Source organism: Lampris incognitus, chromosome 3 (genome assembly GCF_029633865.1).
Source record: "Lampris incognitus isolate fLamInc1 chromosome 3, fLamInc1.hap2, whole genome shotgun sequence".
Classification (NCBI taxonomy): domain Eukaryota; kingdom Metazoa; phylum Chordata; class Actinopteri; order Lampriformes; family Lampridae; genus Lampris; species Lampris incognitus.
In genome coordinates this window covers 5,228,858-5,252,918 of record NC_079213.1, presented here as the reverse complement: position 1 = coordinate 5,252,918, position 24,061 = coordinate 5,228,858, and the positions used below count along the sequence as shown (strand labels likewise).

The window sequence follows — 24,061 nt, the reverse complement described above, 5'->3', positions numbered from 1 at the left end:
TACTTTCAGGGAAAAAAAATCACTCATTTTAATACCAATTATTTTTAACCATGTCAAAATACATTAATGCAGGCTAATAAATTAATGCAGGCTAATTAATTAATACAGGCTAATTAGCTTAGTAATGATGATTGCATTAGTTGCTTTGCTCTCACAAACATTCAGTTGTATTATTATTATTATACTTTTATAAGGATGTATACATATATTTACATTATTTTGAACTATTTACTTTTCCTTTGTCAGGTCACCCATCTATTTGACAATGGGGCCACTGTGTTCTTTGCGGTGTTCATGGCTGTCTGGGGTAAGTCAGATATTTGAAATTCAAACCACAATTTTCTAAAGTCTTTCTCCTACAAGCAAAACAGAACACGTTCAAAAAAATCTCTAGCAGCTCCCCATATCTTTTCACCAGAGGTCTGTGTTGTAGTCTTCCTCTTGATCAGGACATCCTACAACATCAATGAAGTCCTGGACCAGAATTAATTTCAAAATGCACATTGAAACACAGAACGACATACTATTTACATTTACGTCATACTTGGTGCAGCAAATTGCAACGTTTCCCTCAGAACGGCTTCGAAAGCAACAGCTTTTAAAAGTTTGTCATTGAGTTCATTTTGATGTATATTTGGTGAATTCACTGATATGAGGCAGAGGTGCAAAGCCCCGTCAGAACTGAACGAGGTCCCAGTGAATGATGGGTCTGTTGGGCTCCGTCTCCTGCCAGCTGCAGAACCCAGGCCTCTCAGATAACTGCAGAGTAGTGGAAGGTTCCTCTTCCTCCTGATACAGTTGATAGCTCACGTGTTTGTCAGACAGATGTAAGGTTGAAGGAACTAAGAAAATGCAGAAGATAGTGACATTACACTGGAGTAGTAACATCAGAGAGCGATTTTTTTTTAAGTCAGTTTATTCATGATTTTCATCCTGTCCTACTGGGTATGAATAGATGTGGTAATGAGTGTCAGTGGAGACTTTCGAAAAATATTTTTAGTACTTTCGACTTTTAGATATATTAGAAGACTCTAACATGAGAAATGTTGCATTTTCTCAAACTGAGTCGGATTCAAACCCTTTCTCAGCTACAATATGAGTTTCTGTAAATCGTGACTAATACATCAGTAACATGGCACTTACAAGCTCTCATAACACACCTGTTAACATTAGCAGATGCTTGAAAATATTAATAACCAACTTATCATTCTTAAATAATTGTTAATAATAGCCTTATAATGGCGTCTGTCCGGGTAGCATAGCAGTCTATTCCGTTGCCTACCAACACAGGGATCGCCGGTTCAAATCCCCGTGTTACCTCTGGCTTGATTGGGCGTCCTTACAGACACAACTGACCATGTCTGCGGGCGGGAAGCCGGATGTAGGTATGTGTCCTGGTTGCTGCACTAGCGCCTCCTCTGGTCGGTTGGGGCGTCTGTTCAAGGGGGAGGGGGAACTGGGGGGATTAGCGTGATCCTCCCACATGCTACGTCCCCCTGGTGAAACTCCTCACTGTCAGGTGAAAAGAAGCGGCTGGTGACTCCATATGTATGGGAGGAGGCATGTGGTAGTCTGCAGCCCTCCCCGGATCAGCAGAGGGGGTGAAGCAGCAACCGGGACGGCTCGGGAGAGTGGGGTAGTTGGCCAGATATAATTGGGGAGAAAAGGGGGGAGGGGGAATCCAAAAAAAAAAAAAGCCTTACAAGCCAGAAGATTAAGTTTAGTCACAAAGTCCTAGATGGTTCGTGTTAGGACAGGTCTCTTAGCAGTCCAGTCTGGTCAGGACTAGATGAGAGATCACGTTCAGATGAAATAAGACAGTCGATACAACACTGCAAGATGCATTGATAAGATGGTTATTAATATTTTCAAGCTGTCTGCTAATGTTAACAAGTGTGTTGTATGATATTATGCGTATCCCACTACTTGTTTATTAAGCACTATTCGCATAAATACCTATTATAAAGCTTTACCGCCTTCTCTGGACGATGGTGAAACTAAGGCCTTCTGCACAGCGACAGATGTGTTATTAGCAGTTAAAGTGTTAGCGGGCGGTAACGGCTCATTTACCTCTCCATGCTGTCTGCATGTTGGTGCGACCTTTGAGCATCTCTCTCACTCGCGTCTCGTACCTCCAACATTTCAACAGGAAAAACACAATGAGGAAGAGCTGGAGGAGGAAGATGAGAACTCCCAGCATGATGATGGTGCTGTTAACTGTTGAGAAGGAGAAGAAAGCATCACTCACAGAAGAAATTTGAAGATTAGATGATAATAATAGTATTTATATAATAATGTTGATGATAATGATGATGATGGTCATAATAATAATCTAAAGTATTGTAGCGAATTCAGTGGGCAGCCGGGAACCGCTGCCACAGCTAGGAAGTGAACCGGGGTCGCCCGCACCACGGGCGACTGGGCTAACCAGTCAACTAAAGGGTCCGACCCGTTAGCCAACCGGCTAGCGAGTCTACTCATTCATGATCGTTACACTACCCCCTCCTTCGGGAAGCGCGTCCCCCGTAATTGAATTCAGACACAATTTCAGTTACACTTCAATGTAACTATGAAATACAAATTACGATTATGATTTTGACAGGACCAGCAGAGAAGGCCCTGTCAAACCCACCACTGCAGGTCTCTTAATACAAGGACTAACACTAAACAACAACTAAATCTGAGTTTCCAAGGTTTGTTCACATCATTAATGGTTGTAAAGATTGGAGTAAAACAGACCAATATTTTCAATTACAGTCAGTTGAGAAAGACACAAAATGCTCATTTTATATCTGTCACTTCAAACTAGTATTTATGTATGCAACTATACCTCAGTTTTATTTGGTCAAATAAATCAGATTAAGCCTTTAAGCCCTTGGCTGACATAATGATGACTCCTGTGCAGATAGGGTCCTCCATATTTTAAGATGTGAATATTCTAACTTTAAAGTTTTTTTCCTTTTTAAATTGAAATATTTGAAAATGGCCCATTTGCTTTGATATCAGTAGCACACGTTGGGTGACAACCAACATTATTTGATGGCCAAAAATATAATTTTGCCACCAAAAGCATTGTTTGCCTACCAAAATTATAGCTTGTATATTTGTATGGCTAACAGCCATTGCATATTTGATTATTTCTCACAACTTTACCCTCTTTTACAAAGCCTGAAAGAAAGACACCGGAGTACCGAGTACCTGGAGGTTTAAAGCTGGGTAGATGGATAGATGTGGTGTGACTTTATGTTACCCACCGGCAGATGACGTCTCTGGGTAGGGCTCCCACTCCTGGACCTCCGGCTGAGAGAAGGCCAGGAGGAGGCTCTGGTTCTGGAGACGTCCCATCGGTCGGCTCCCTCTCACAGCTCCGTAGCACCAAATCCACTGAGAAACCTGTTTGAGTTGCCGGTTTATTTCTAGCTGTTCACATGTACAACAGTTTTCTGACATGTTTAAAGACTTCAGACCCATTTTTAAAGTTGGTGTACTGTCGTTAAGAGATCCACATCTCTCAGACTAAAACCTGTAGTCTCTTGCTTGTTGCTAATACCTACCCACCAAAATTTAACAGATTAGAATTATAGAAATCCGTCCATTTGTACACACATAAACATGCAGACATAACTTGCTCTGTACCCAAAAAGGTTTGTACAGGGATGTTTTTATCAAATCACCACAGTTTTAATCAATTTATCTTCTGGTTCATGAAATCTCTTGACAAGTTATCGTTTCATTTTTAAATCTCCATTTATTTTCATTGCGCTTTTTTCAGTTAACAAGAATTTTCTTTAAAGCTACCTTTATAATTTAGTTATTAAGGATGTAACAGTACGCAAAAGTCACAGTTCGGTACGTACCTCAGTTTTGAGCTCATGGTTCAGTACGTTCTTGGTATGGTGAAAAAAAAGACATGCACAACATGAAATTTCGTTTAATTTATTATGAATTTAACTTGTAAACATAGAAACTTGTACAAACTTGTAAACTGAAAAACTGGCCATTATTTCCTGAACAGCGAAGGAATGCAAATAAAGGTACATACCTTTCTTTCATACCTTTCTTTCTTAAAAAAATTACCTACATCAAGGTATTATTTAAAAAAAACTATTATCTACAACCGAGTATGGTGGCAGGTCCTTATCCTGGATCACCACCTTGCCGTGGTGGAAAAGCTTGCGTGTACTAAGGATCCCAAGAGCTATGCTGTCTGGAGCTTGGCTCCTGGTAGCGTCACCCAAGGCCAAGGGGGAAGTTCCAGACAAAGTGCGATGTAACAAAGACCTCAGCTGTGACTACTACATGATAATATGTCAGCTAGAGTACTCAGCAGTTATGGAGACAAGATAGATTGATAGATAGATAGACAAGACAGAGTTCTTCAAGGTCCACACAGGAGTTAAACCTTGGTCTCTGTCTTCATTGCCACCATCCTCCACCTCACGGATCCCAATCTGCCTCCGGGAGTCAAAATCATGTACAGGACTGATGGGAATCTTCTGAATATTAACAGATTCGGGGCTAAAGGTAAAACCACCACCACATCTATCATAGAGTTGCAGTATGCCGATGACAACGCCTCATAGAAGATGAGCTACGGAGCACACTGGACGCCTTTGCAGAGGCATACAAGCAGCTTGGCCTGGCAATTAACAAAATAAAAAAGACCCATATCCTCTACCAACCCCCACCCAACAGAAATATGCTTGCTCTGCCCCCATCCATCTCTGTAGACAACACCGGACTCGAAAACATGGAATAGTTCCCATATCTTGGCAGCCTTCTCTCCTCCAAAGCCAATATTGACATTGAAGTACACCATCGTCTCAGTTGTGCTAGCCGGCCCTTGTCAAGATTCAGTAAAAGGGTTTTTGAAAACTGTGACCTTCAGGCCGGAACAAAAATTCTGGTGTAAAAAGCGGTAGTGTGCTGTATGGGTCAGAAACCTGGACCAAATATAGCAGGAACCTGAAGGCACTCAAGGCATACCAACAGCGATGCCTCAGGAAGATCCTTAAGATCAGCTGGGAGGATAAGCACACTAACTTCAGCATCCTCGAGGAGGCCAACATGTCTGCTATACCTGCCACCATCGCACAACATCAGCTGAGATGGACTGGCCATGTCCTCCGCATGTCTGACTCTCACCTCCTGAAACAAGTCCCTTACTCTCAGCTCATGACAGGACACCGCACCCCAGGAGGACAAAAGAAGCGATATAAAGATAACACCAAGGCCCACATCAAAAGGTTTGGCATTGACATTTGGCACATGGGAACAAGCAGCAAAAACCAGGGAGGCCTAGAGACTGGCTGTCCATGAGGGTGCTGGGTGCTACAACCATGACCTCTGTTTTTTCCTTGTACCAGTGATATTCAAATTTGGATGATGCTATCTCAAATGAGTAATCATGTTCAACATACTGCCAATCATGTTTGATGTACTGCCTATCCAATTTCAGTTGAACAATGTCAGCATGCTTCCTTCATCTTATCCACTTGCCTTTGCCTATTGCTACTTGCACTTCACTGGAAACCGAAATTTTCCCAAACGGGAGACCTGAAGGATACGGGAGGGTCCTCAAGCCCTGGCTTTGCGGTCGCCATATTTACGAAGCTGCATCGCTGAACACATGCTAACTCAGTTGCGGCTCTGTTATGGAATCGGAGAGGAAATGGAGTTTTTGATTTTAGTTCTGCCTACAGAAATATAGAAGAGAGGACACACTGTCTTGTCAAATATTGACTGAAAGCCACTTTATTCAACATTGTATTCTTTTTTTTATTTATTTCTGATTTATCCCTTTTTCTCCCTATTTAGTGGCCAATCGATCCCTATTTTAGTTCAAACACCCACCCTCGTACTACATGCATTTGCCAACTGCATCTCTCCGGCCGGCAGTCTCGAAGGAGTCGCCTTGTCACGAAAGTGGCGAGGCGACTCCAGGCCGAACCACTGCTTTTCCCCACACACACACACACAGACGCATTCATGTGACAAACACAAGCCGACTCCGCCCCCCTTCCGAAGACAGCGTTGCCAATTATTGCTGCTTCATCGAGTCCGGCCATAGTCGGATCTGACGAGACTGAGGCGCGAACCCCGGTCCCCAGTGGGCAACTGCATCGACACAAAGCCGATGCTTAGACCGCTACACCACCGCGGACCCCAACATTGTATTCTTACAACGAATTGTATTTTTACAATGAAATCTGTCTCCTGCATGTAACCCATCCTATTGTTAGGAGCAGTGGGCAGCTGCAGCGCCCGGGAGCCAACTCCAGGTCTTCTTTCCATTGCCTTGCTCAGGGGCACAGGCAGGAGTATTAACCCTAACATGCGTGTCTTTTTGATGGTGGGAGGAAACCGGAGCACCCGCAGGAAACCCACGCAGACACTGGGAGAACATGCAAACTCCACACAGAAAGGACCTGAGACGGCCTGGGGTTCGAACCCAGGGCCTTCTTGCTGTGAGGCAACAGTGCTGACCACTGGGCCACTTGCTGCTCACAGTATCACTTTATTCATTAACGTTTTGGTCAACTGACCGTCAGAGCATAAAGACGTTAGGCACGTAACGTGCGTGGTTAAAGGTAGACTATATTCAGTCGGATCACAACACACACTGAACCCAACGTCCTGTACCAAACGGTATGCTACAAATACGTGTACCGTTACACCCCTATTAGTTACAACTGTCTATCCTCGAGGTATCTCAAAACGGATGAATGGATGTCATATTGTGGAGACAGGTGGGCCATGGGTAGGGAAACCATTAAATACATTTTTTTTTGGCGTTGAATTTCTGTAAGGTTCTTGACTTTATATATTTTTTTATTTATTCTTTGGATTTTTTACCCCCTTTTTCTCCCTAATTGTACCTGGCCAATCACCCCACTCTCTGAGCCGTCCCGGTCGCTGCTCCACCCCCTCTGCTGATCCGGGGAGGGCTGCAGACTACCACATGCCTCCTCCCATACATCTGGAGTCGCCAGCCGCTTTCTTTTCACCTGACAGTGAGTAATTTCACCAGGGAGGACGTGGTGCATGGGAGGATCACGCTATCCACCCCCCAGTCCCCTCCGCCCAAACAGGCGCCCTGACCGACCAGAGGAGGCGCTAGTGCAGCGACCAGGACACATACCCACTTCGGGCTTCCCACCCGCAGACATTGCCATTTGCATCTGTAGGGACGCCCGGCCAAGGCGGAGGTAACACAGGGATTCAAACCAGCAATCCCCGTGTTGGTGGGCAACGGAATAGACTGCTATGCTACCCGGATGCCCAGGTTTTTGATTTATTAAACCTTTTTTATTAAATGAAGAATTTTCTTATAGAAATGAATGGTGAAGGGGTCCGCGGTGGTGTAGCGGTCGAAGCATCGGCTTTGTGTTGATGCAGTTGCCCACTGGGGACCGGGGTTCGCGCCCCGGTCTCGTCAGATCCGACTATGGCCGGATTCGATGAAGCAGCAATAACTGGCAACGCTGTCGTCAGGAGGGGGGCGGAGTCGGCTTGTGTTCGTCACATGAATGCGTCTCTGTGTGTGTCGGAAAAAGCAGTGGTTCGGCCTGGATTCACCTTGTCATGAAAGTGGGGAGGCGTCTCCTTCGAGACTGCCGGCCGGAGAGATGCAGTTGGCGAACGCATGCAGTATGAGGGTGGGTGTTTGAATTAGAATAGTGAGCGATTGGCCACTAAATTGGGAGAAAAAAGGGAAAAATCAGAAATACATTTAAAAAAAAAAAATGAATGGTGTAATGTTTGGAAGCTCCCAGAGAGGAGAGGATGGATGATGTCTTGCTCAATTCATAAATCCAGTTTAAACCATAGTAGCAACATATTTCTGGCTATTATAACTGTTAAGTCCAGATGTGGGATGTTGGGGGGGGGGGGGGCGCCTGGTGGGAGTTCAGGTTCTCTGAGCGCTCTTGTTATTTCTGCAGCCCTTCATATCTATCTGATGAGCCAATCCTCTCCCTGTCAGCCCACTTTTATGACCCCATTAATCAGTAAGAGAGGTAATACTATCTAACTAACAGGGCAGGTGTTTCAGGTGTACATTAGGCCGTGTGTCGTAAAACCATTTTTTTCTGAGTCTGTTGAAATGCAAGGCTGAAAGTTCGATGAACTTTGAAATGCACTGGCTTTCTACGAGTTCTGTGATCATTTACATTCATTCAACGAAAAGACACATGATATACTTACAGTACAACACCCTGAAATGTGAAGCAGCTGCAGACCAAAAGAACAGTTGGCTGTTTGGATATGACGATATTTGCAATGCATTCAAACGGAATATGCATTTAAGCCTTTTGGCATATTTGGAGTTGTCGGTAAGCTCTTAAAATGCAAAGCAGATGTTTAAGAGGGAAAATGCATGGTGGCATTGTCTATGAATTAAAAAGAATTTATGTTTATCCCCAACACAGAGATGTGAGATATCATGCAAGCTGTTTTTACAGCTGCACAGACAAGCAGCCAACAGCGCCAGTTTGCCCCCGCGACTTCCTCGTCGGTCTTTTCTGCAGCATTTCCATCTATGTTAAAGAAAGGAGCGCTCAAAAGGATTCAACTGACCTTCAGTTTACAGTGTCTTGTTGCTGCTGCTGTCCAGATGAATGCAGCTCCGGTGCTGAGCTACTGTGAAGTTTCCGTTCAAATCCCCTCATCAACATTCCCGGGCAGCATGATCCTGCCGGCCCGAGGGGAGGAGGAGAAACAAACACCGCTGAGCTCTCAGATGCAAAACATGTTAACAGCTGGCTTGGAGGTTGGAGGCTTTAAAAGTCAGAAGAGTTTGAGAGACAGCTACCAAACAAAAGGTGTAGCCCTCGGGGAGAGAAAACAATCCCAGGCAGGCCTCTGCAAATATATATACTGGCCTGCTTTTCCACTGACGGGTCAGTAAATGAGTGCAATGGATAAGCTATTCCGAGGACTTTGTTCAGCAACACCAAACCTTTGTGTCTGTGGTACAGACATGAGAAGGAATTGCTGCCAATGATATAGAATAACAAATCAAGTAATAAAATTTATCTAAAATTTATGAATTTTTAATGAATGGAGAACCTACATATGCCATGCAATGCAGGTTATTTACATATGCTTAATGCAAAATGAGTCCCTGTGGGCTTTAGGATGAAGTAATATTTTCACTGTGCAGCAGCAGTTCTTTCAAAAATGTCACTTAAAATGTAACTTTGTACTTTAAAAAGAGCCAAACATTTATAATAATTGCACAACTCACTTTTTAGCTGCAGGTTTCACTTGTCTGACCTCCTCCGTGTGTTTCTGTTCCTCTCTTCCAGCGACTGTTTTCCTGGAGTTCTGGAAAAGACGCAGAGCGGTGCTGGCATATGACTGGGACCTGGTAGACTGGGAGGAGGAGGAGGTGAAGTGGCCTTCATCACTGTCCTTTCACAGACACAGTGGGTGCAGTGAGAGATGGAGCTTTGTTAGGTGGAGTGTGTGTGTGTGTGTGTGTGTGTGTGTGTGTGTGTGTGTTGTGTGACACCGCAACATCTTCTGCAGCCTTCTGGAAGAGTTGTGGGTCGAATTTTAATCATCACAGCATGAGAACTTACCTGAAACCTTTAACACACATCCTGCGTTACTCCTGGCCTCGAAGACAAGGTAGACCTCCACTAAGGAGTCCAACCAGTTCAGCTCAGTCCTCACTCCAGCAAACTAACCCCTGGGCCATGTGGGGCCTGGCATGCAAGTTCTACAGACCTACAGACCTTTTTGGTCTGCGGGCATTAGTCTTTTTACCTTGGAAAAGCAGACCATGTTATCCTCATCTGAGCCACGAGATGAAGAAAACCGGAAGATGCTGACGAAGGAAGGAAATGATAGGGAATAATGCATATGGCTGTATTGTCTCTTGTTTTGAAGGTTAGATTTCAGCATAGAATACAGTCAAATACACTTAAAACCAAAATAAAAGACACTAGAATGGATTATTTCATATTAGATATTATAGATATTATTCTGTTTTACATTAGATCAGATAATATTGTATTATAGTTTAGATTAAATTAGATAGCATAAAGTTAGGGCGGCACGGTGGTGCAATGGTTAGTGCAGTTGCCTTGCAGTAAGAAGGTCCTGGGTTCAAGCCCCGGGGTAGTCCAACCTTGGGGGTTGTACCGGGTCGTCCTGTGTGGAGTTTGCATGTTCTCCCCATGTCTGCGTGGGTTTCCTCCGGGTGCTCCGGTTTCCTCCCACAGTCCAAAGACATGTAGGTCAGGTGAATCGGCCATACTAAATTGTCTAGGTGTGTGTGTGTGTGTGTGTGTGTGTGTGTGTGTGTGTGTGTGTGTGTGTGTGTGTGTGTGTGTGTGTGGTGGGGGGCCCCTGTGATGGACTGGCAGCCTGTCCAGGGTGTCTCCCGCCTGCCGCCCAATGACTGCTGGGATAGGCTTCAGCCTCCCCGTGACCCTGAGAGCAGGATAAGTGGTTTGGATAATGGATGGATGGAACATAAAACTGAATTAGAATAGGTTTGATTAGATCCATTTTGTTGATCCTTGTGGGGAAATTGAATTAACAGAAACAAATGAAATCATGATAACTAAAAAAAAAAACAACATAGAATTAATATAAAACGTTTAAAACTAGTAGTAATGCTGTAATGTATAAAGTAGTGGTAACAAATGTGCATGGCCTGCAAACAACCAAGTGCCAGCAGGTGTTTGTAGATATGAAAATGTCATTGATATACGGATGCCGTATGAAATGATTCATATAAACAAATATGTAATTTGCAAGTGGATGTACTAAAGGACTAGATCTTGTTAAACAAGTTTTGACGTCTGACTTGCTTCTGACACAATATCCTTTCCCACCAACCAAATACTATGTCAGATCATGATAGACAATGTCAGGCTGAACACAAAAATAATTTCAGATTTGCTGCATCACGTAGGAATTTGGAGACACATTAAAATAACTTTTATTGACTTTAACATGTTTAATCGCATAATGATGCTGACACATTGTGTTGGTTCAACTGAGCTTAAAATGTTTTGCAGCTGATTTTCATTTTCCTCTCGTATCGGTGTCCAACAATAGTCAGCCAGCACTGACGGAGTCCAGTTGCCCTGATGCCTCTTTTCCATAGCTGCAATGTCCTGGTGAAACCGTTCACCATGTTCCTCACTGACTGCACCAAGATCAGCAGGGAAGAAGTCTCCAAGTGTGAATGCAGAAAAGGATTTTTCAATGACATGTTGCACTTCATGGTTTTGTGCGCTGTAAGCACGTTGTCAAGCAGCTCAGTGTAGTTTGGTGCTCTGTAGTTGACAAGAAAATTCTCAACAACATCCTTAACAGGAACAGGAACAATTTATTGTCATTTCTTTCATGTACTTGCGTACACAAAAGAAACGAAATTCTGTTTCCCCCAGCCTACAGCAGCGCGACACAAAAGACAAAAGCACACATCCCAAATTTCCCAAAAACGACACCACCAGGCTGCAGAGGGGTAGCACCTTGCCTCAGCAAGGGCCCTTTGGCTAAGGACGACATCCCTACTGACAGATCTGGTCCTCCTGCATGCCTGTATGGTACTTCCCACGGTGCCCAGTCCAGCCAACACATTGAGATAGGAGAAGGGAACTCTGATTTCAAATTCACCTCCTGCCTTGTGGGTTGAAGCCTCTTTAGGCAAAGGCTAGGAGAAGGTAACTCTGAATTCAAATCCCCGGGCACAGTCTACCCAGCTGTCAGTACCCGGAAAGGGTAAACCATTCCCCGGGCGCTGCACGGCGGCTGCCCACTGCTCCTAGCTACACAACTAGGATGGGTTAAACACAGAGAGTGAATTTCATTGTGTGTACAAATGACAAAGTGTATTCTATTCTGTTCTACAAGCCCCAATTCCAATGCAGTTGGGACGTTGTGTAAAACGTAAATAAAAACAGAATACAATGATTTGCAAATCCTTTTTGACCGATATTCAATTGAATATTCTACAAAGACAAGATATGTAATGTTCAAAGTGATAAACTTTATTGTTTTTTTGAAAATATTCAATCATTTTGAATTTGATGCCTGCAACACGTTCCAAAAAGCTGGGACAGGGGCATGTTTACCACTGTGTTACACCACCTTTCCTTTTAACAACACTCAATAAGCTTTTGGGAACTGAGGACACTAATCGTTGAAGCTTTGTAGGTGGAATTCTTTCCCATTCTTGCTTGATGTACGACTTCAGTTGCTCAACAGTCCGGGGTCTCCGTTGTTGTATTTTGCGCTTCATAATACGTCACACATTTTCAATGGGGGACAGGTCTGGACTGCAGGCAGGCCAGTCCAGTACCCGCACTCTTTTACTACGAAGCCCCGCTGTTGTAACACGTGCAGAATGTGGCTTGGCATTGTCTTGCTGAAATAAGCAGGGACGTCCCTGAAAAAGACGTCGCTTGGATGGCAGCATATGTTGCTCCAAAACCTGTATGTACCTTTCAGCATTAATGGTGCCTTCACAGATATGCAAGTTACCCATGATGCCATGGGCACTAACCCCCCCCCCCCCATACCATCACAGATGCTGGCTTTTGAACTTTGCGCTGATAACAATCTGGATGGTCCTTTTCCTCTTTAGCCCGGAGGACACGACGTCCATGATTTCCAGAAACAATTTGAAATGTGGACTCATCAGACCACAGCACACTTTTCCACTTTGCATCAGTCCATCTCGGATGAGCTCGGGCCCAGAGAAGCCGGCTGACAACTGACAATGGTTTTCCAAAGTGTTCCTGAGCCCACGTGGTAATATCCTTTACAGAATGATGTCGGATTTAATGCAGTGCCGCCTGAGGGATCGAAGGTCACAGGCATTCAGTGTTGGTTTTCGGCCTTGCCACTTACGTGCAGAGATTTCTCCGGATTCTCTGAATCTTGTGATGATATTATGGACTGGAGATGATGAGATCCCTAAATTCCTTGCAATTGTACGTTGAGAAACGTTGTTCTTAAACTGTTGGACTATTTGCTCACGCAGTTGTTCACAAAGTGGTGAACCTCGCCCCATCCTTGCTTGTGAACGACTGAGCCTTTTGGGGATGCTCCTTTTATACCCAATCATGACACTCATCTGTTTCCCATTAACCTGTTCACCTGTGGAATGTTCCAAACAGGTGTTTTTTGAGCATTCCTCAACTTTCCCAGTCTTTTGTTGCCCCTGTCCCAGCTTCTTTGGAACGTGTTGCAGGCATCCAATTCAAAATGAGTGAATATTTGCAAAAAACGGTAAAGTTTATCAGTTTGAACATTAAATATCTTGTCTTTGTAGTGTATTCAATTGAATATAGGTCGAAAAGGATTTGCAAATCATTGTATTCTGTTTTTATTCACGTTTTACACAATGTCCCAACTTCATTGGAATTAGGGTTTGTAGAACAAAACAAAAAGAAAACAAAAAACACAAACAGTTAACAACACTCAGTGCAACACAGCCCAAAAATTCCACTGTCCAGAGAATGAATGCCAGCCAGGAGGATGACTGTCGGAACTGCCGGTCACCATGGGCTAGCAGTTAGCTTAGCCTGCCCTGATTCCGCGTCCTGTCAGACCGCCGTCTGTGTTTCCTCCTCAGGCGCAGCTTCGGCAGGGCCGTGGTCCCTGGGCCCACCAGATGCAGCAGACCAGGCTCCCCCAGCCAGACACCTTTGACACACCTCTCCGCACTCCTCATGATGACATTAAAACACAGCCAACGCTAGGCGAGGCCACCGCCAGACCGCCCTCTGTGTTATCGGAACTGCCGGTCTGCATGGGTTAGCAGTTAGCTTACCCTGCCCCGCTTCCACGTCCTGTCAGATCGCCCTTGGTGTTTCCTCTTTGCGTGCATCTCTGTCAGGGCCATGGTCCCTGGGCCCACAGGACGCAACAGACCAAGCTCTCCCAGCCGATCCCACGCCAGCTCTCTCAGCCATCAAACAAAGACAAAACAAACTTAGACGCACACGTGGAAAAAGACACTGCATGGACAGTACTGGGTGAGGCTGCAGCAAATGTAAGTTCGTGCCGCCATCTTCCCACACCGGTACTGGGTGACGCTGCTGCAAACTTGAATTCGTGCTGCCATCTTCCCACACCGGAAGTGGAATCCTTAAATGCCTTCCATGCTATTTTCTCTGGCCCCACTAGCAGATCTTCTAATTCGCTATCATTGATGACCTGTCTGATGTGTGGACCAACAAAAATGCCTTCCTTAATCTTGGCATCAGTTTTTCTTGGAAACATCTGTCTCAAATAGTGGAATCCATCACCTTCTTTGTTCATTGCTTTCACAACATTTTTCATGAACCCCAGTTTTATATGAAGAGGAGGCAGAAATATCTTTGTTGGGTTGACAAGTGGTTTATGTTCCACACTTTTCTCTCCTGGAACAAAACGCTTACGGGGCGGCCAGTTCTTTTTCATGTAATGTGACTCTTTGGCACAGCTATCCCACTCACAAAGGAAACAACAGTACTTTGTATATCCGAGCTGTAACCTTTATGATGAACTTGCTACATGATGTAGAGATAATTAAGTTTATTCAACCCATTAGCTCCAGATGAAAGTAGAAACCTCTTGGTCCGGTTTCATGATTCTATATAACCATCCCTCACATCTGAGCTTCCTTTGTTCGATTTACAGGTCAGGAAGAACAAGACACCTTGCTGCTGATTTTGTCCACAACAAAAATGGTGGCAATTATTATGAAATATGGTGAAAGCATAGGCCGAATGGATCCCATCTCAGTGGATTTGAGCTAAAATGTGTTTTCTGCCTTGCAGGACGAAGTCCGTCCCCAGTTTGAGGCCAAATACTCAAAAAAAGAGAGGATGAACCCCATTTCTGGAAAGCCAGAGCCTTACCAGGCATTCACAGACAAATACAGCAGGCTCATCGTCTCAGCATCTGGGATCTTCTTCATGGTAAGAAACCAGAGACGAGCCAGAGGAGAAGGCAGACAAGATATCCAGCTTTCTGGTGTCCAAGTAGCGTAGTGGTCTATTCTGTTGCCTACCAACACGGGGATTGCCGGTTCAAATTCCCGTGTTACCTCCGGCTTGGTTGGGCATCCCTGCAGACATAGTTGGCCGTGTCTGTGGGTGGGAAGCTGGATGTGGGTATGTGTCCTGGTCGCTGCACTAACGCCTCCTCTGGTTGGTCGGGGCGCCTGTTCAGGGGGGAGGGGGGAATAGCTGATCCTCCCATGCGCTACGTCCCCCTGGTAAAACTCCTCCCTGTCAGGTGAAAAGAAGCGGCTGGTGACACCACATGTATCGGAGGAGACATGGTAGTCTGCAGCCCTCCCCGGATCAGCAGAGGGGGTGGAGCAGCGACCATGACGGCTCGGAAGAGTGAGGTGATTGGATACAATTGGAAGTAAAAGGGGGGGGGTATGTATGTATGTATGTACATATTTAGTCTTTCAGAAAACATGAATAGCGGTTGTGGTTGCTGTTTTCACCTTTCCATCTGACATTGACAGATACTGGTGGTGATAGCGGCGGTGTTCGGCATCGTCATTTACCGCGTGATCACCGTCAGTACGTTTGCCGCCTTCGGCTGGGCGCTCATCAGGAACAACTCTCAGGTGGCGACCACGGGCACCGCCGTCTGCATCAACTTCTGCATCATCATGCTGCTCAACGTGGTGAGCTCCACATCACAGAACCACGACTGTAACTCAGATTACTGCAGAAACCAAGAAGGACCATTGTTAAGAATTGAAAATGTTTAAAAACACTGAATTCTGAAGTCAGCACAAAATTGGAAGTCCCGATTTCCCGATTTGAAAAGAAAGCAGCATGTAGACACACGGCTTCCAGTTTAGCTAGCTATAAACTCCAACTTTCTCCCTTCTCCAGCTCTATGAAAAGGTTGCTCTCCTTCTCACCAACTTAGGTAAGTTACACACCAGTAAATCCACCATCATGTTTAGTGGCACGGTTGAAAAAAAATTAAAGAAGGAAGTAGTTAAGAACATCCTAGAACCTCTGACATCTAAAGTAGCTCTAATCTATAAAGTACACACTAACATAGGGTTATTAATATGTCTAAATATCATCTGGGTTTTTTTCCCTAGATGATTAATATGTTATATGACTGTTAACTTGAGCTAAACATGAACTCGTATAGATATTCATATTCACATGTGGCCAGAATATTAAGTTTGGGCCCAAAATCTGATCTTGATTTTGTTGGGTCTAATCTATGTGAAGCGATGTGATTTCAACAAGTTAGAGGGCTTGTTGGATTTTCTCTTGTGTGTTTAAAGTGCTGTCCATTCTTATTGAGAATAGGTGGACAGGGCGTCCGGGTAGTGTAGCGGTCTATTCCATTGCCTACCAACATGGGGATCGCCTGTTCGAATCCCCGTGCTTGGTCGGGCATTCCTACAGAAACAATTGGCCGTGTCTGCGGGTGGGATGTGGGTATGTGTCCTGGTCGCCGCACTAGCGCCTCCTGTGGTCGGTCGGGGTGCCTGTTCGGGGGGGAGGGGGAACTGGGGGGAATAGTGTGATCCTCCCACACGCCACGTCCCCCCAGTGAAACTCCTCACTGTCAGGTGAAAAGGAGCGGCTGGTGACTCCACGTGTATGGGAGGAGGCATGTGGTAGTCTGCAGCCCTCCCTGGATCGGCTGAGGGGGTGGAGCAGTGACCGGGACAGCTCGGAAGAGTGGGGTAATTGGCCAAGTACAATTGGGGGAAAAGGGGGAGGAAATTCCCCCCCTCCAAAAAAAGGAAAATAGGTGGACAAGGACTTGTGCTTTTCCATGCCTAGGGAGCAGCAATATGTTTTCACCATCTGACTGGACTGAAGTCAGACATCACAGTCAGGTCTCATCGTTAGCCAAGCACATTTTCACATCCAAGGAATCAGACTTGTTCCTACACCGACTACAAAGAATACAAAAGACATTCACAAAGATGAAGTGTGTATAGAAATATCTAGAGGAGTAAAGGGATTTAGGAAATAATGAGGCATGCTTTTACTCACTTTTAATTGCTCTTAATCCTCATAAACGAGGGTTAAACTCCAAAAATGGCCTGTTGAGTGGGTCCTGACAAACTAGAAGACAGTTACACAACACAGGACTGGCGAGAAAGCTACTGGAAATACATTATAAAGCCTCACAAGGTACGAATCCAAGACACGGTGTGAAAATAGACTTAGAATAAAGACGCTGCATGTATGACTTAGGAGGAAAAGACCTTTCTCTCTTCTTCGTTAGTGGTTTACTCAGCTGTCACTCCTCCCCCACCCCACCTCTCTCTCTCTCTCTCTCATACACACACACACACACACACACACACACACACACACACACACACACACAGAGCAGCCCAGGACCGAGTCAGAGTGGGAGAACAGTTTCACCCTCAAAATGTTCCTGTTCCAGTTTGTCAACCTGAACAGCTCCACGTTCTACATCGCCTTCTTTCTGGGAAGGTAAGAAAGCCACGAAGAAGAAAACAGTTTTGTGGAAGCCATTGTAGAAGTCCTCCTTCATTCATGTATCTGCATTCATACACACACACACACACACACACACACATATCCTGCATGACTGCTCGCACAAAATATTTCAGAGTTCACACAAAAATCATCAAAATATGTCCATTTACACCAGTCTGATGGTGCATAGTAAACCAGTCTGATGGTGTAGTAAACCAGTCTGATGGTCCGTAGTAAACCAGTCTGATGGTGCATAGTAAACCAGTCTGATGGTGTAGTAAACCAGTTTGATGGTCCGTAGTAAACCAGTCTGATGGTGCGTAGTAAACCAGTCTGATGGTGTAATAAACCAGTTTGAAGGTGCATAGTAAACCAGTCTGATGGTCCGTAGTAAACCAGTCTGATGGTGTAGTAAATCAGTCTGATGGTGTAATAAACCAGTTTGATGGTGCGTAGTAAACCAGTCTGATGGTGCGTAGTAAACCAGTCTGCTGGTGTAGTAAACCAGTTTGATGGTGTGTAACAAACCAGTCTGATGGTGCGTAGTAAACCAGTATGTTTTGAAATTACATAAATATACATAGGGTATATTTTCAAAACCGGTCTACTATCCCGTGATCTATCCAGTGATATTAAAGACGGTAATGTTACACAGGAAACACAAAGTACTTTATTGACAGAAATCCAAGGTCAAGGGGTGTCCGGGTAGCGTAGCGGTCTATTCCATTGCCTACCAACATGATGATCGCCAGTTCAAATCCCCATGTTACCTCCAGCTTGGTCAGGCATCCCTACAGACACAATTGGCCGTGTCTGCGGTTGGGAAGCCGGATGTGGATATGTGTTCTTGGTTGCTGCACTAGCGCCTCCTCTGGTCAGTCGGGGGGGGGGGGGACTGGGGGAATAGTGTGATCCTCCCACGCGCTACGTCCCCCTGGTGAAACTGCTCACTGTCAGGTGAAAAGAAGCAGCTGGTGACTCCACATGTATCGGAGGAGGCATGTGGTAGTCTGCAGCCCTCCCTGGATTGGCGGAGGGGGTGGAGCAGAGACCGGGATGGCTCGGAAGAGTGGGGTAATTGGACTGGTACATTTGGGGAGAGAAACGGGGGGGGGGGTCAAACAAACAAAAAAAAGAAAGAAATCCAAGGTTACGTGTTTTGTTTTTTCCGTCCAACATGACAGATTTACAGGTCGGCCCGGGGCGTACCTGCGTCTCCTCGGCCGCTGGAAACTGGAAGAGGTGAGCAGACACTTTGTTTTCCCACGGGGGCAACAACAGCAAAGCATTATGGATCCTTTCAGTGCTTCTAAATTAGACACTACACCGTCACCGTATGCTGCACAGGCAGGCGTTTAACTCCCATCAGCACTAACCATTCCCGCCACCGGTACTTATGAGAACCTCTACTACTTTCAGCTGCTCCCGTTAGGGGGCGCCACAGCGGATCATCTGTTTCCGTCTCTTCCTGTCTTCTGCGTCTTCCTCTGTCACACCAGCCACCTGCATGTCCTCCCTCACTACATCCATAAACCTCCTCTTTGGGCTTCCTCTTCTCCTCTTCCCTGGCAGCTCCATATTCAGCATCCTTCTCCCAATATACTCAGCATCTCTCCTCCACACATGTCCAGGCCATCTCAATCTTGCCTCTCTTGCTTTGTCCCCAAACCGTCCAACCTGAGCGGTCCCTCTAATATACTCGTTCCTAATCCTGTCCTTTTTCGTTACTCCCAGTGAACCGGTACTTATGAGAACACGGATGAATATAAAAGACGTTCAGGCTGTCTAACGGGCCAAAAGACCTGAGCTGGCCTTTTCTCTAGATGCTGAGCTAAGTGGCAACCATCTGTTTGCACTGTTGAGCACTAAGATGCAGACATTAGAATACAAAGGTCTAATGAGAAATGTTCAAACCCCGAACCAGCTTAGTCAGCCGTTCCTGCAAACACAGACTCATGATGGAGGTCTGGAGCGTGTCGGGACTTTAATAATGATTTTCAAGTCCTCTGTGAAACACAGGGATGAAACACCTGTGGTTTAAAGAAGGTGACAACAGAACCATTTCTGAAATCACTGATCTTCACAGCGTAAGAAGTAATAAGAGTAGTTTTATCTCAACATAACTGAGCTGGCTTTAAGGGGAGCACATACAAAGCAGTTCTTTCCAGCTTAACGCTTCCTCTGGTGAATGTGACACACCATGATATTACTTTTTTTGTTCAGCTCTGATTCTTTTGTCTCATTATCCATATTCATTTTAGAAAGTGACTCATATCGGCTATTAGTGTGAAAAGACCTCCATCCTGAAAAAAACTCCTGTTGTATCTGGTGTAGAACCACATTTGAAAAGATGTGTTTCTGTGTGTTCATTGTTCTCTAAAAAATCATCCATGTCACAGTAGCTGGGTTAGATTTAGGGTGTAGTTTCAATGTGGTGTTAGTGTAGTATCTGTACCATAAGCGTCTTCTTCCTGCCTGCAGTGTCACCCCAGCGGCTGTCTCATTGACCTCTGCATGCAGATGGGAATCATCATGGTGCTAAAACAGACCTGGAACAACTTTATGGAGCTCGGATACCCGTGAGTACAGCCTGCTGTTCAGACGAATACTTTCTGAACGCTTAAAACTCTTCGTTGAAACATCTTGGTCTGTTTCCAAAAACACTGCATAGTACATATCATGTACTACATACCGCCTTCCATATACTACATACTGCAAAACACATAATGCATGCCACATACTACATATCACACAATGCATACTGCATAATGTATAGTACATACTGCATACTACATATTACATTGTCCATACTACGTAAATGATTCTACATACTGCATGTCCTGGACTAAACTGATTTTTTTATGGAGAATCCTCATTCAGAATCCAGTTTAAAACAGGATCTGGTGTAATTCGTGTCCAGGAAACTGGCTCCAGAATATGCAATCTAGATCTAATAAAACAATCTAATCTAAATCTTTTTTTTTTTTTTTGCCATTCATTTCCATAGAGGTGTCGATTATATTTCTGTTGTTTGCTGGTGTTAGTCTCATCCAGAACTGGTGGACCCGCCGGAGGCTGCGGAGGGAATATGGACAGACTGCCAAGGCCAGCTTCCCACAGTGGGAGCGGGATTACAACCTCCAGCCCATGAATGCCTACGGACTCTTCGATGAATACCTGGAGATGAGTATGTTAAAAAGAAATAAAATGTTTTAGGCGTGTTTAAAATGTCATCAGTAGGGGGCATCCGGGTGGCGTGGCGGTCTATTCTGTTGCCTGCCAACACGGGGTTCACCAGTTCGAATCCCCGTGTTACCTCTGGCTTAGCCGGGCATCCCTACAGGCACAATTGGCCGTGTCTGCAGGTGGGAAGCCGGATGTGGGCATGTGTCCTGGTCACTGCACTAGCGCCTCCTCTGGTCGGTCGGGGAAACTGGGGGGAATAACGTGATCCTCCTAGGCGCTATGTCCCCCTGGTGAAACACCTCACTGTCGGGTGAAAAGAAGCAGCTGGCGACGCCACATGTATCGGAGGAGGCATGTGGTAGTCCTCAGCCCTCCCCGGATCGGCAGAGGGGGTGGAGCAGCGACCGGGATGGCTTGGAAGAGTGGGGTAATTGGCTGGGTACGATTGGGGAGATAAAGGGGGGAAAATCCCCCCCCCCCCAAAAAAAATTGTCATCATCATCATCGGCGGTCACTCGGGTCCGGTATGACTGTCCTCCTTCTCGTCCTTCTAGGTCCTTATGAGTCTTCAGGTGGGCGTAGAGGCCGATCCTGGAGCAGCATATTTTGGGGCAATGTGGGCAAGGGTGTGAAGAAGTGGTTGAGGATGTGGTTTGGGCCTTCTGATAACTCGCTCCTTTCTGAGTCTGTGCTTGTTTTCAGCAGCACAGTGGAGGTCATGGTTGTAGCGCCCAGCACCCTCAGTCTCCATGCCTCCTGTTTTCTGCTAATAGTTCCAGGTGTTAAGGTCAATGCCAAACCTTTTCAATTCAATTCAATTTATTGTCATTAAAAACAATGTGCAGGCACATGTTAAAAATGAAATAAGGGCTGTGGCATCGTCAAACTGTGCAAGACAGACATAGACAAACCCAGGATAAGACACACACAGATGAAGACCAAAAGCTAAAAATAAGTTAAAAAAGAGCACGAGTACAAAATATATGAACATATCCACAGACATTCAGTGGGTAGCCAGGTTCGGGTGGGCAACAGCTTGGGGAAAGAAGCTGTTTTTGAGCCTGGTAGTGCGGGCTCTGGGGCTCCTGTAGCGCCTCCCAGAGCGCAGGGGGAAGAACAGTCCATGGTTGGGATGGGTGGGATCTCTGCTGATGCTCAGACCCCTTCGAAGGCAGCGTTTGTGATAAATGTCTTTTATGGCTGGGAGCTGGGTACCGGTGATATGCTGGGCCGCCTTGACGACCCGCTGCAGAGCTTTCTGGTCTACTGAGGTGCAGTTGCCGTACCACACTGAGATGCAGCTGGTCAGGATGCTCTCTTTGTTGCAGTGGTAGAAGTTGGTGAAAATTTTGGCAGATAGACTGGTGCTCCTCAGCCTCCTCAGGAAATGCAGGTGTTGTTGGGCCTTTTTTGCAAGGGCCTGGGTGTTTGATGTCCAGAAAAGTTCCTCGCTGATGTGGACAAGCAGGAGACACACTCCACTTCCACCCCATTGATGTGTATGGGGGAGTGGCTGCAGCTTCTAGACCTCCTGAAGTCCACAATCAGTTCCTTTGTCTTCTGCACATTGAGAACAAGAATGTTGGTAGTGCACCATGATGTGAGGTGCTGAATCTCATCCCTGTAGGCCGTCTTGTCATTGTTGGTGATTCGGCCAATGACCGTGGTGACATCCGCAAACTTAACTTTTACATTTGAAGAGTGAGTTGGCAGGCAGTCGTGGGGAGAAAAGGAGGGGGCTCAGAACACAGCCTTGAGGGGCACCTGTGCTGAGGGTCAGGCTGGAGGAGGTTTGGTCGCCTAACCTAGCAGACTGAGGTCTGTTGGAAGTCCAGTCTGTTGATGTGGACCTTGATCTTATCTTTATGTCACTTCTTTTATCCTCCTGGGGCACGGCGTCCTGTCTCAAGCTGAGAGTAAAGAACTTGTTTCAGGAGGTGAGAGTCAGACATGTGGAGGACATGGCCAGTCCATCTCAGCTGATCTGGTGCGATGGTCGCAGGTATAGTAGGCGCATTGGCCTCCTCGAGAATGCTGAAGTTGGTGTGCCTATCCTCCCAGCTGATCTTAAGGATCTTCCTGAGGCATCGCTGTTGGTATGCCTCGAGTGCCTTCAGGTGCCTGCTATATGTGGTCCACGTTTCTGGCTCATACAGAAATGTAGACCGCACCTAAGACAGTTGAAACTGATTATATTGTCATTACATAATGAGGGTGCAGAACGCCTGCAGACTCTTTCATGAATGTTTGGAGAAGAGTTTGTCAGGAAAAAACCTCAACGTGATGAATGAAAACATGCCAGTGAATAAAATGTTACCGATCATTAACCTGTATGTTGTTTGGTAGGGATGGCGTCTCCATATGTGTCTTACATAAATAATTTAAGGAATTAGGGGAGAAATTCAGGCTGAAAAGATCAACCTCTGAGTTCCTTTGAGATATTTAAGGTCAAAGAGTCGCTGAGATAGATTTACTCAAATCAATGTCATTTACCCATAGATAGATAGATAGATAGTGTGACATACAGGCTGATAGAATGATAAATCAGTTGTTTGATTGACTGTTTCTTTATTGTCCTAATAGAGGAAGTTGGGTACCAGAGCCTAGACATCAGAATAAATATCAGCTCCCCTTTATACATACTGTACTACATATATACTCTATACATACTGTACTACATACATACTTCATACATACTTCATGCATACTGTACTACATACATACTTTATACATACTGTACTACATAAACCTCCATACAGACAATAATGACTACTACATACTACATACAGTACATACGTGTGCGACATTTAATGGGAAGTGGGTACACACACACACACATGGACAAGAGCTATCACCAGGGTACTTATTTAAAGCCAGGATGACTGATTGATTGCTTCGTTGATCGATCAATTGATTGAATTTCTGTCGCAGGCCATGACACAGGACTCAGCAGATAGAAATTTCAAACACATTGATATGAAACGCCGTATGGTACTCGTATACAGTACAGGACATGAGGAAGTAAATGCCCGATAGACTCCATAACCTTCTCATAACACACAGAAGATACACTCACACCATGAAGCACAACAGCAGGAAGTCGATGAGCCTCTAGTGATGGAGGACGGTGTCGACGTCCCAAATGTAGAGGAATCAAAACTTCTGAGGGGTGGCCTTTGTGTGTGTGTGTGTGTGTGTGTGTGTGTGTGTGTGCGTGCATGCAGTTTTGCAGTTTGGCTTCACTACGATCTTCGTCGCAGCGTTCCCCCTGGCCCCTCTCCTCGCTCTGCTCAACAACATCATCGAGATTCGCCTCGACGCCTACAAGTTTGTCACGCAGTGGCGCCGACCTTTGCCTTCTCAAGCCAAAGACATAGGTAACCAAAGAACACACTCGTTTTTTTTCCCCCCCC

At 45.4% G+C, this 24,061-nt stretch overlaps 1 protein-coding gene across 1 annotated transcript in view; it reads left to right on the top strand.

The window, feature by feature from the left end:
- Window positions 1–24,061, top strand: part of LOC130109088 (anoctamin-4-like) — a 97,217-nt gene that overhangs the window by 65,982 nt on the left and 7,174 nt on the right. Inside the window, exons 15-24 of the mRNA XM_056275820.1 lie at window positions 247–307; window positions 9,309–9,391; window positions 14,790–14,930; window positions 15,491–15,655; window positions 15,870–15,906; window positions 17,345–17,456; window positions 18,647–18,704; window positions 19,944–20,041; window positions 20,507–20,649; window positions 23,873–24,025. Of these exons, the coding sequence (XP_056131795.1) occupies window positions 247–307; window positions 9,309–9,391; window positions 14,790–14,930; window positions 15,491–15,655; window positions 15,870–15,906; window positions 17,345–17,456; window positions 18,647–18,704; window positions 19,944–20,041; window positions 20,507–20,649; window positions 23,873–24,025 (1,051 nt within the window). The remainder of the gene's footprint in view (window positions 1–246; window positions 308–9,308; window positions 9,392–14,789; window positions 14,931–15,490; window positions 15,656–15,869; window positions 15,907–17,344; window positions 17,457–18,646; window positions 18,705–19,943; window positions 20,042–20,506; window positions 20,650–23,872; window positions 24,026–24,061) is intronic.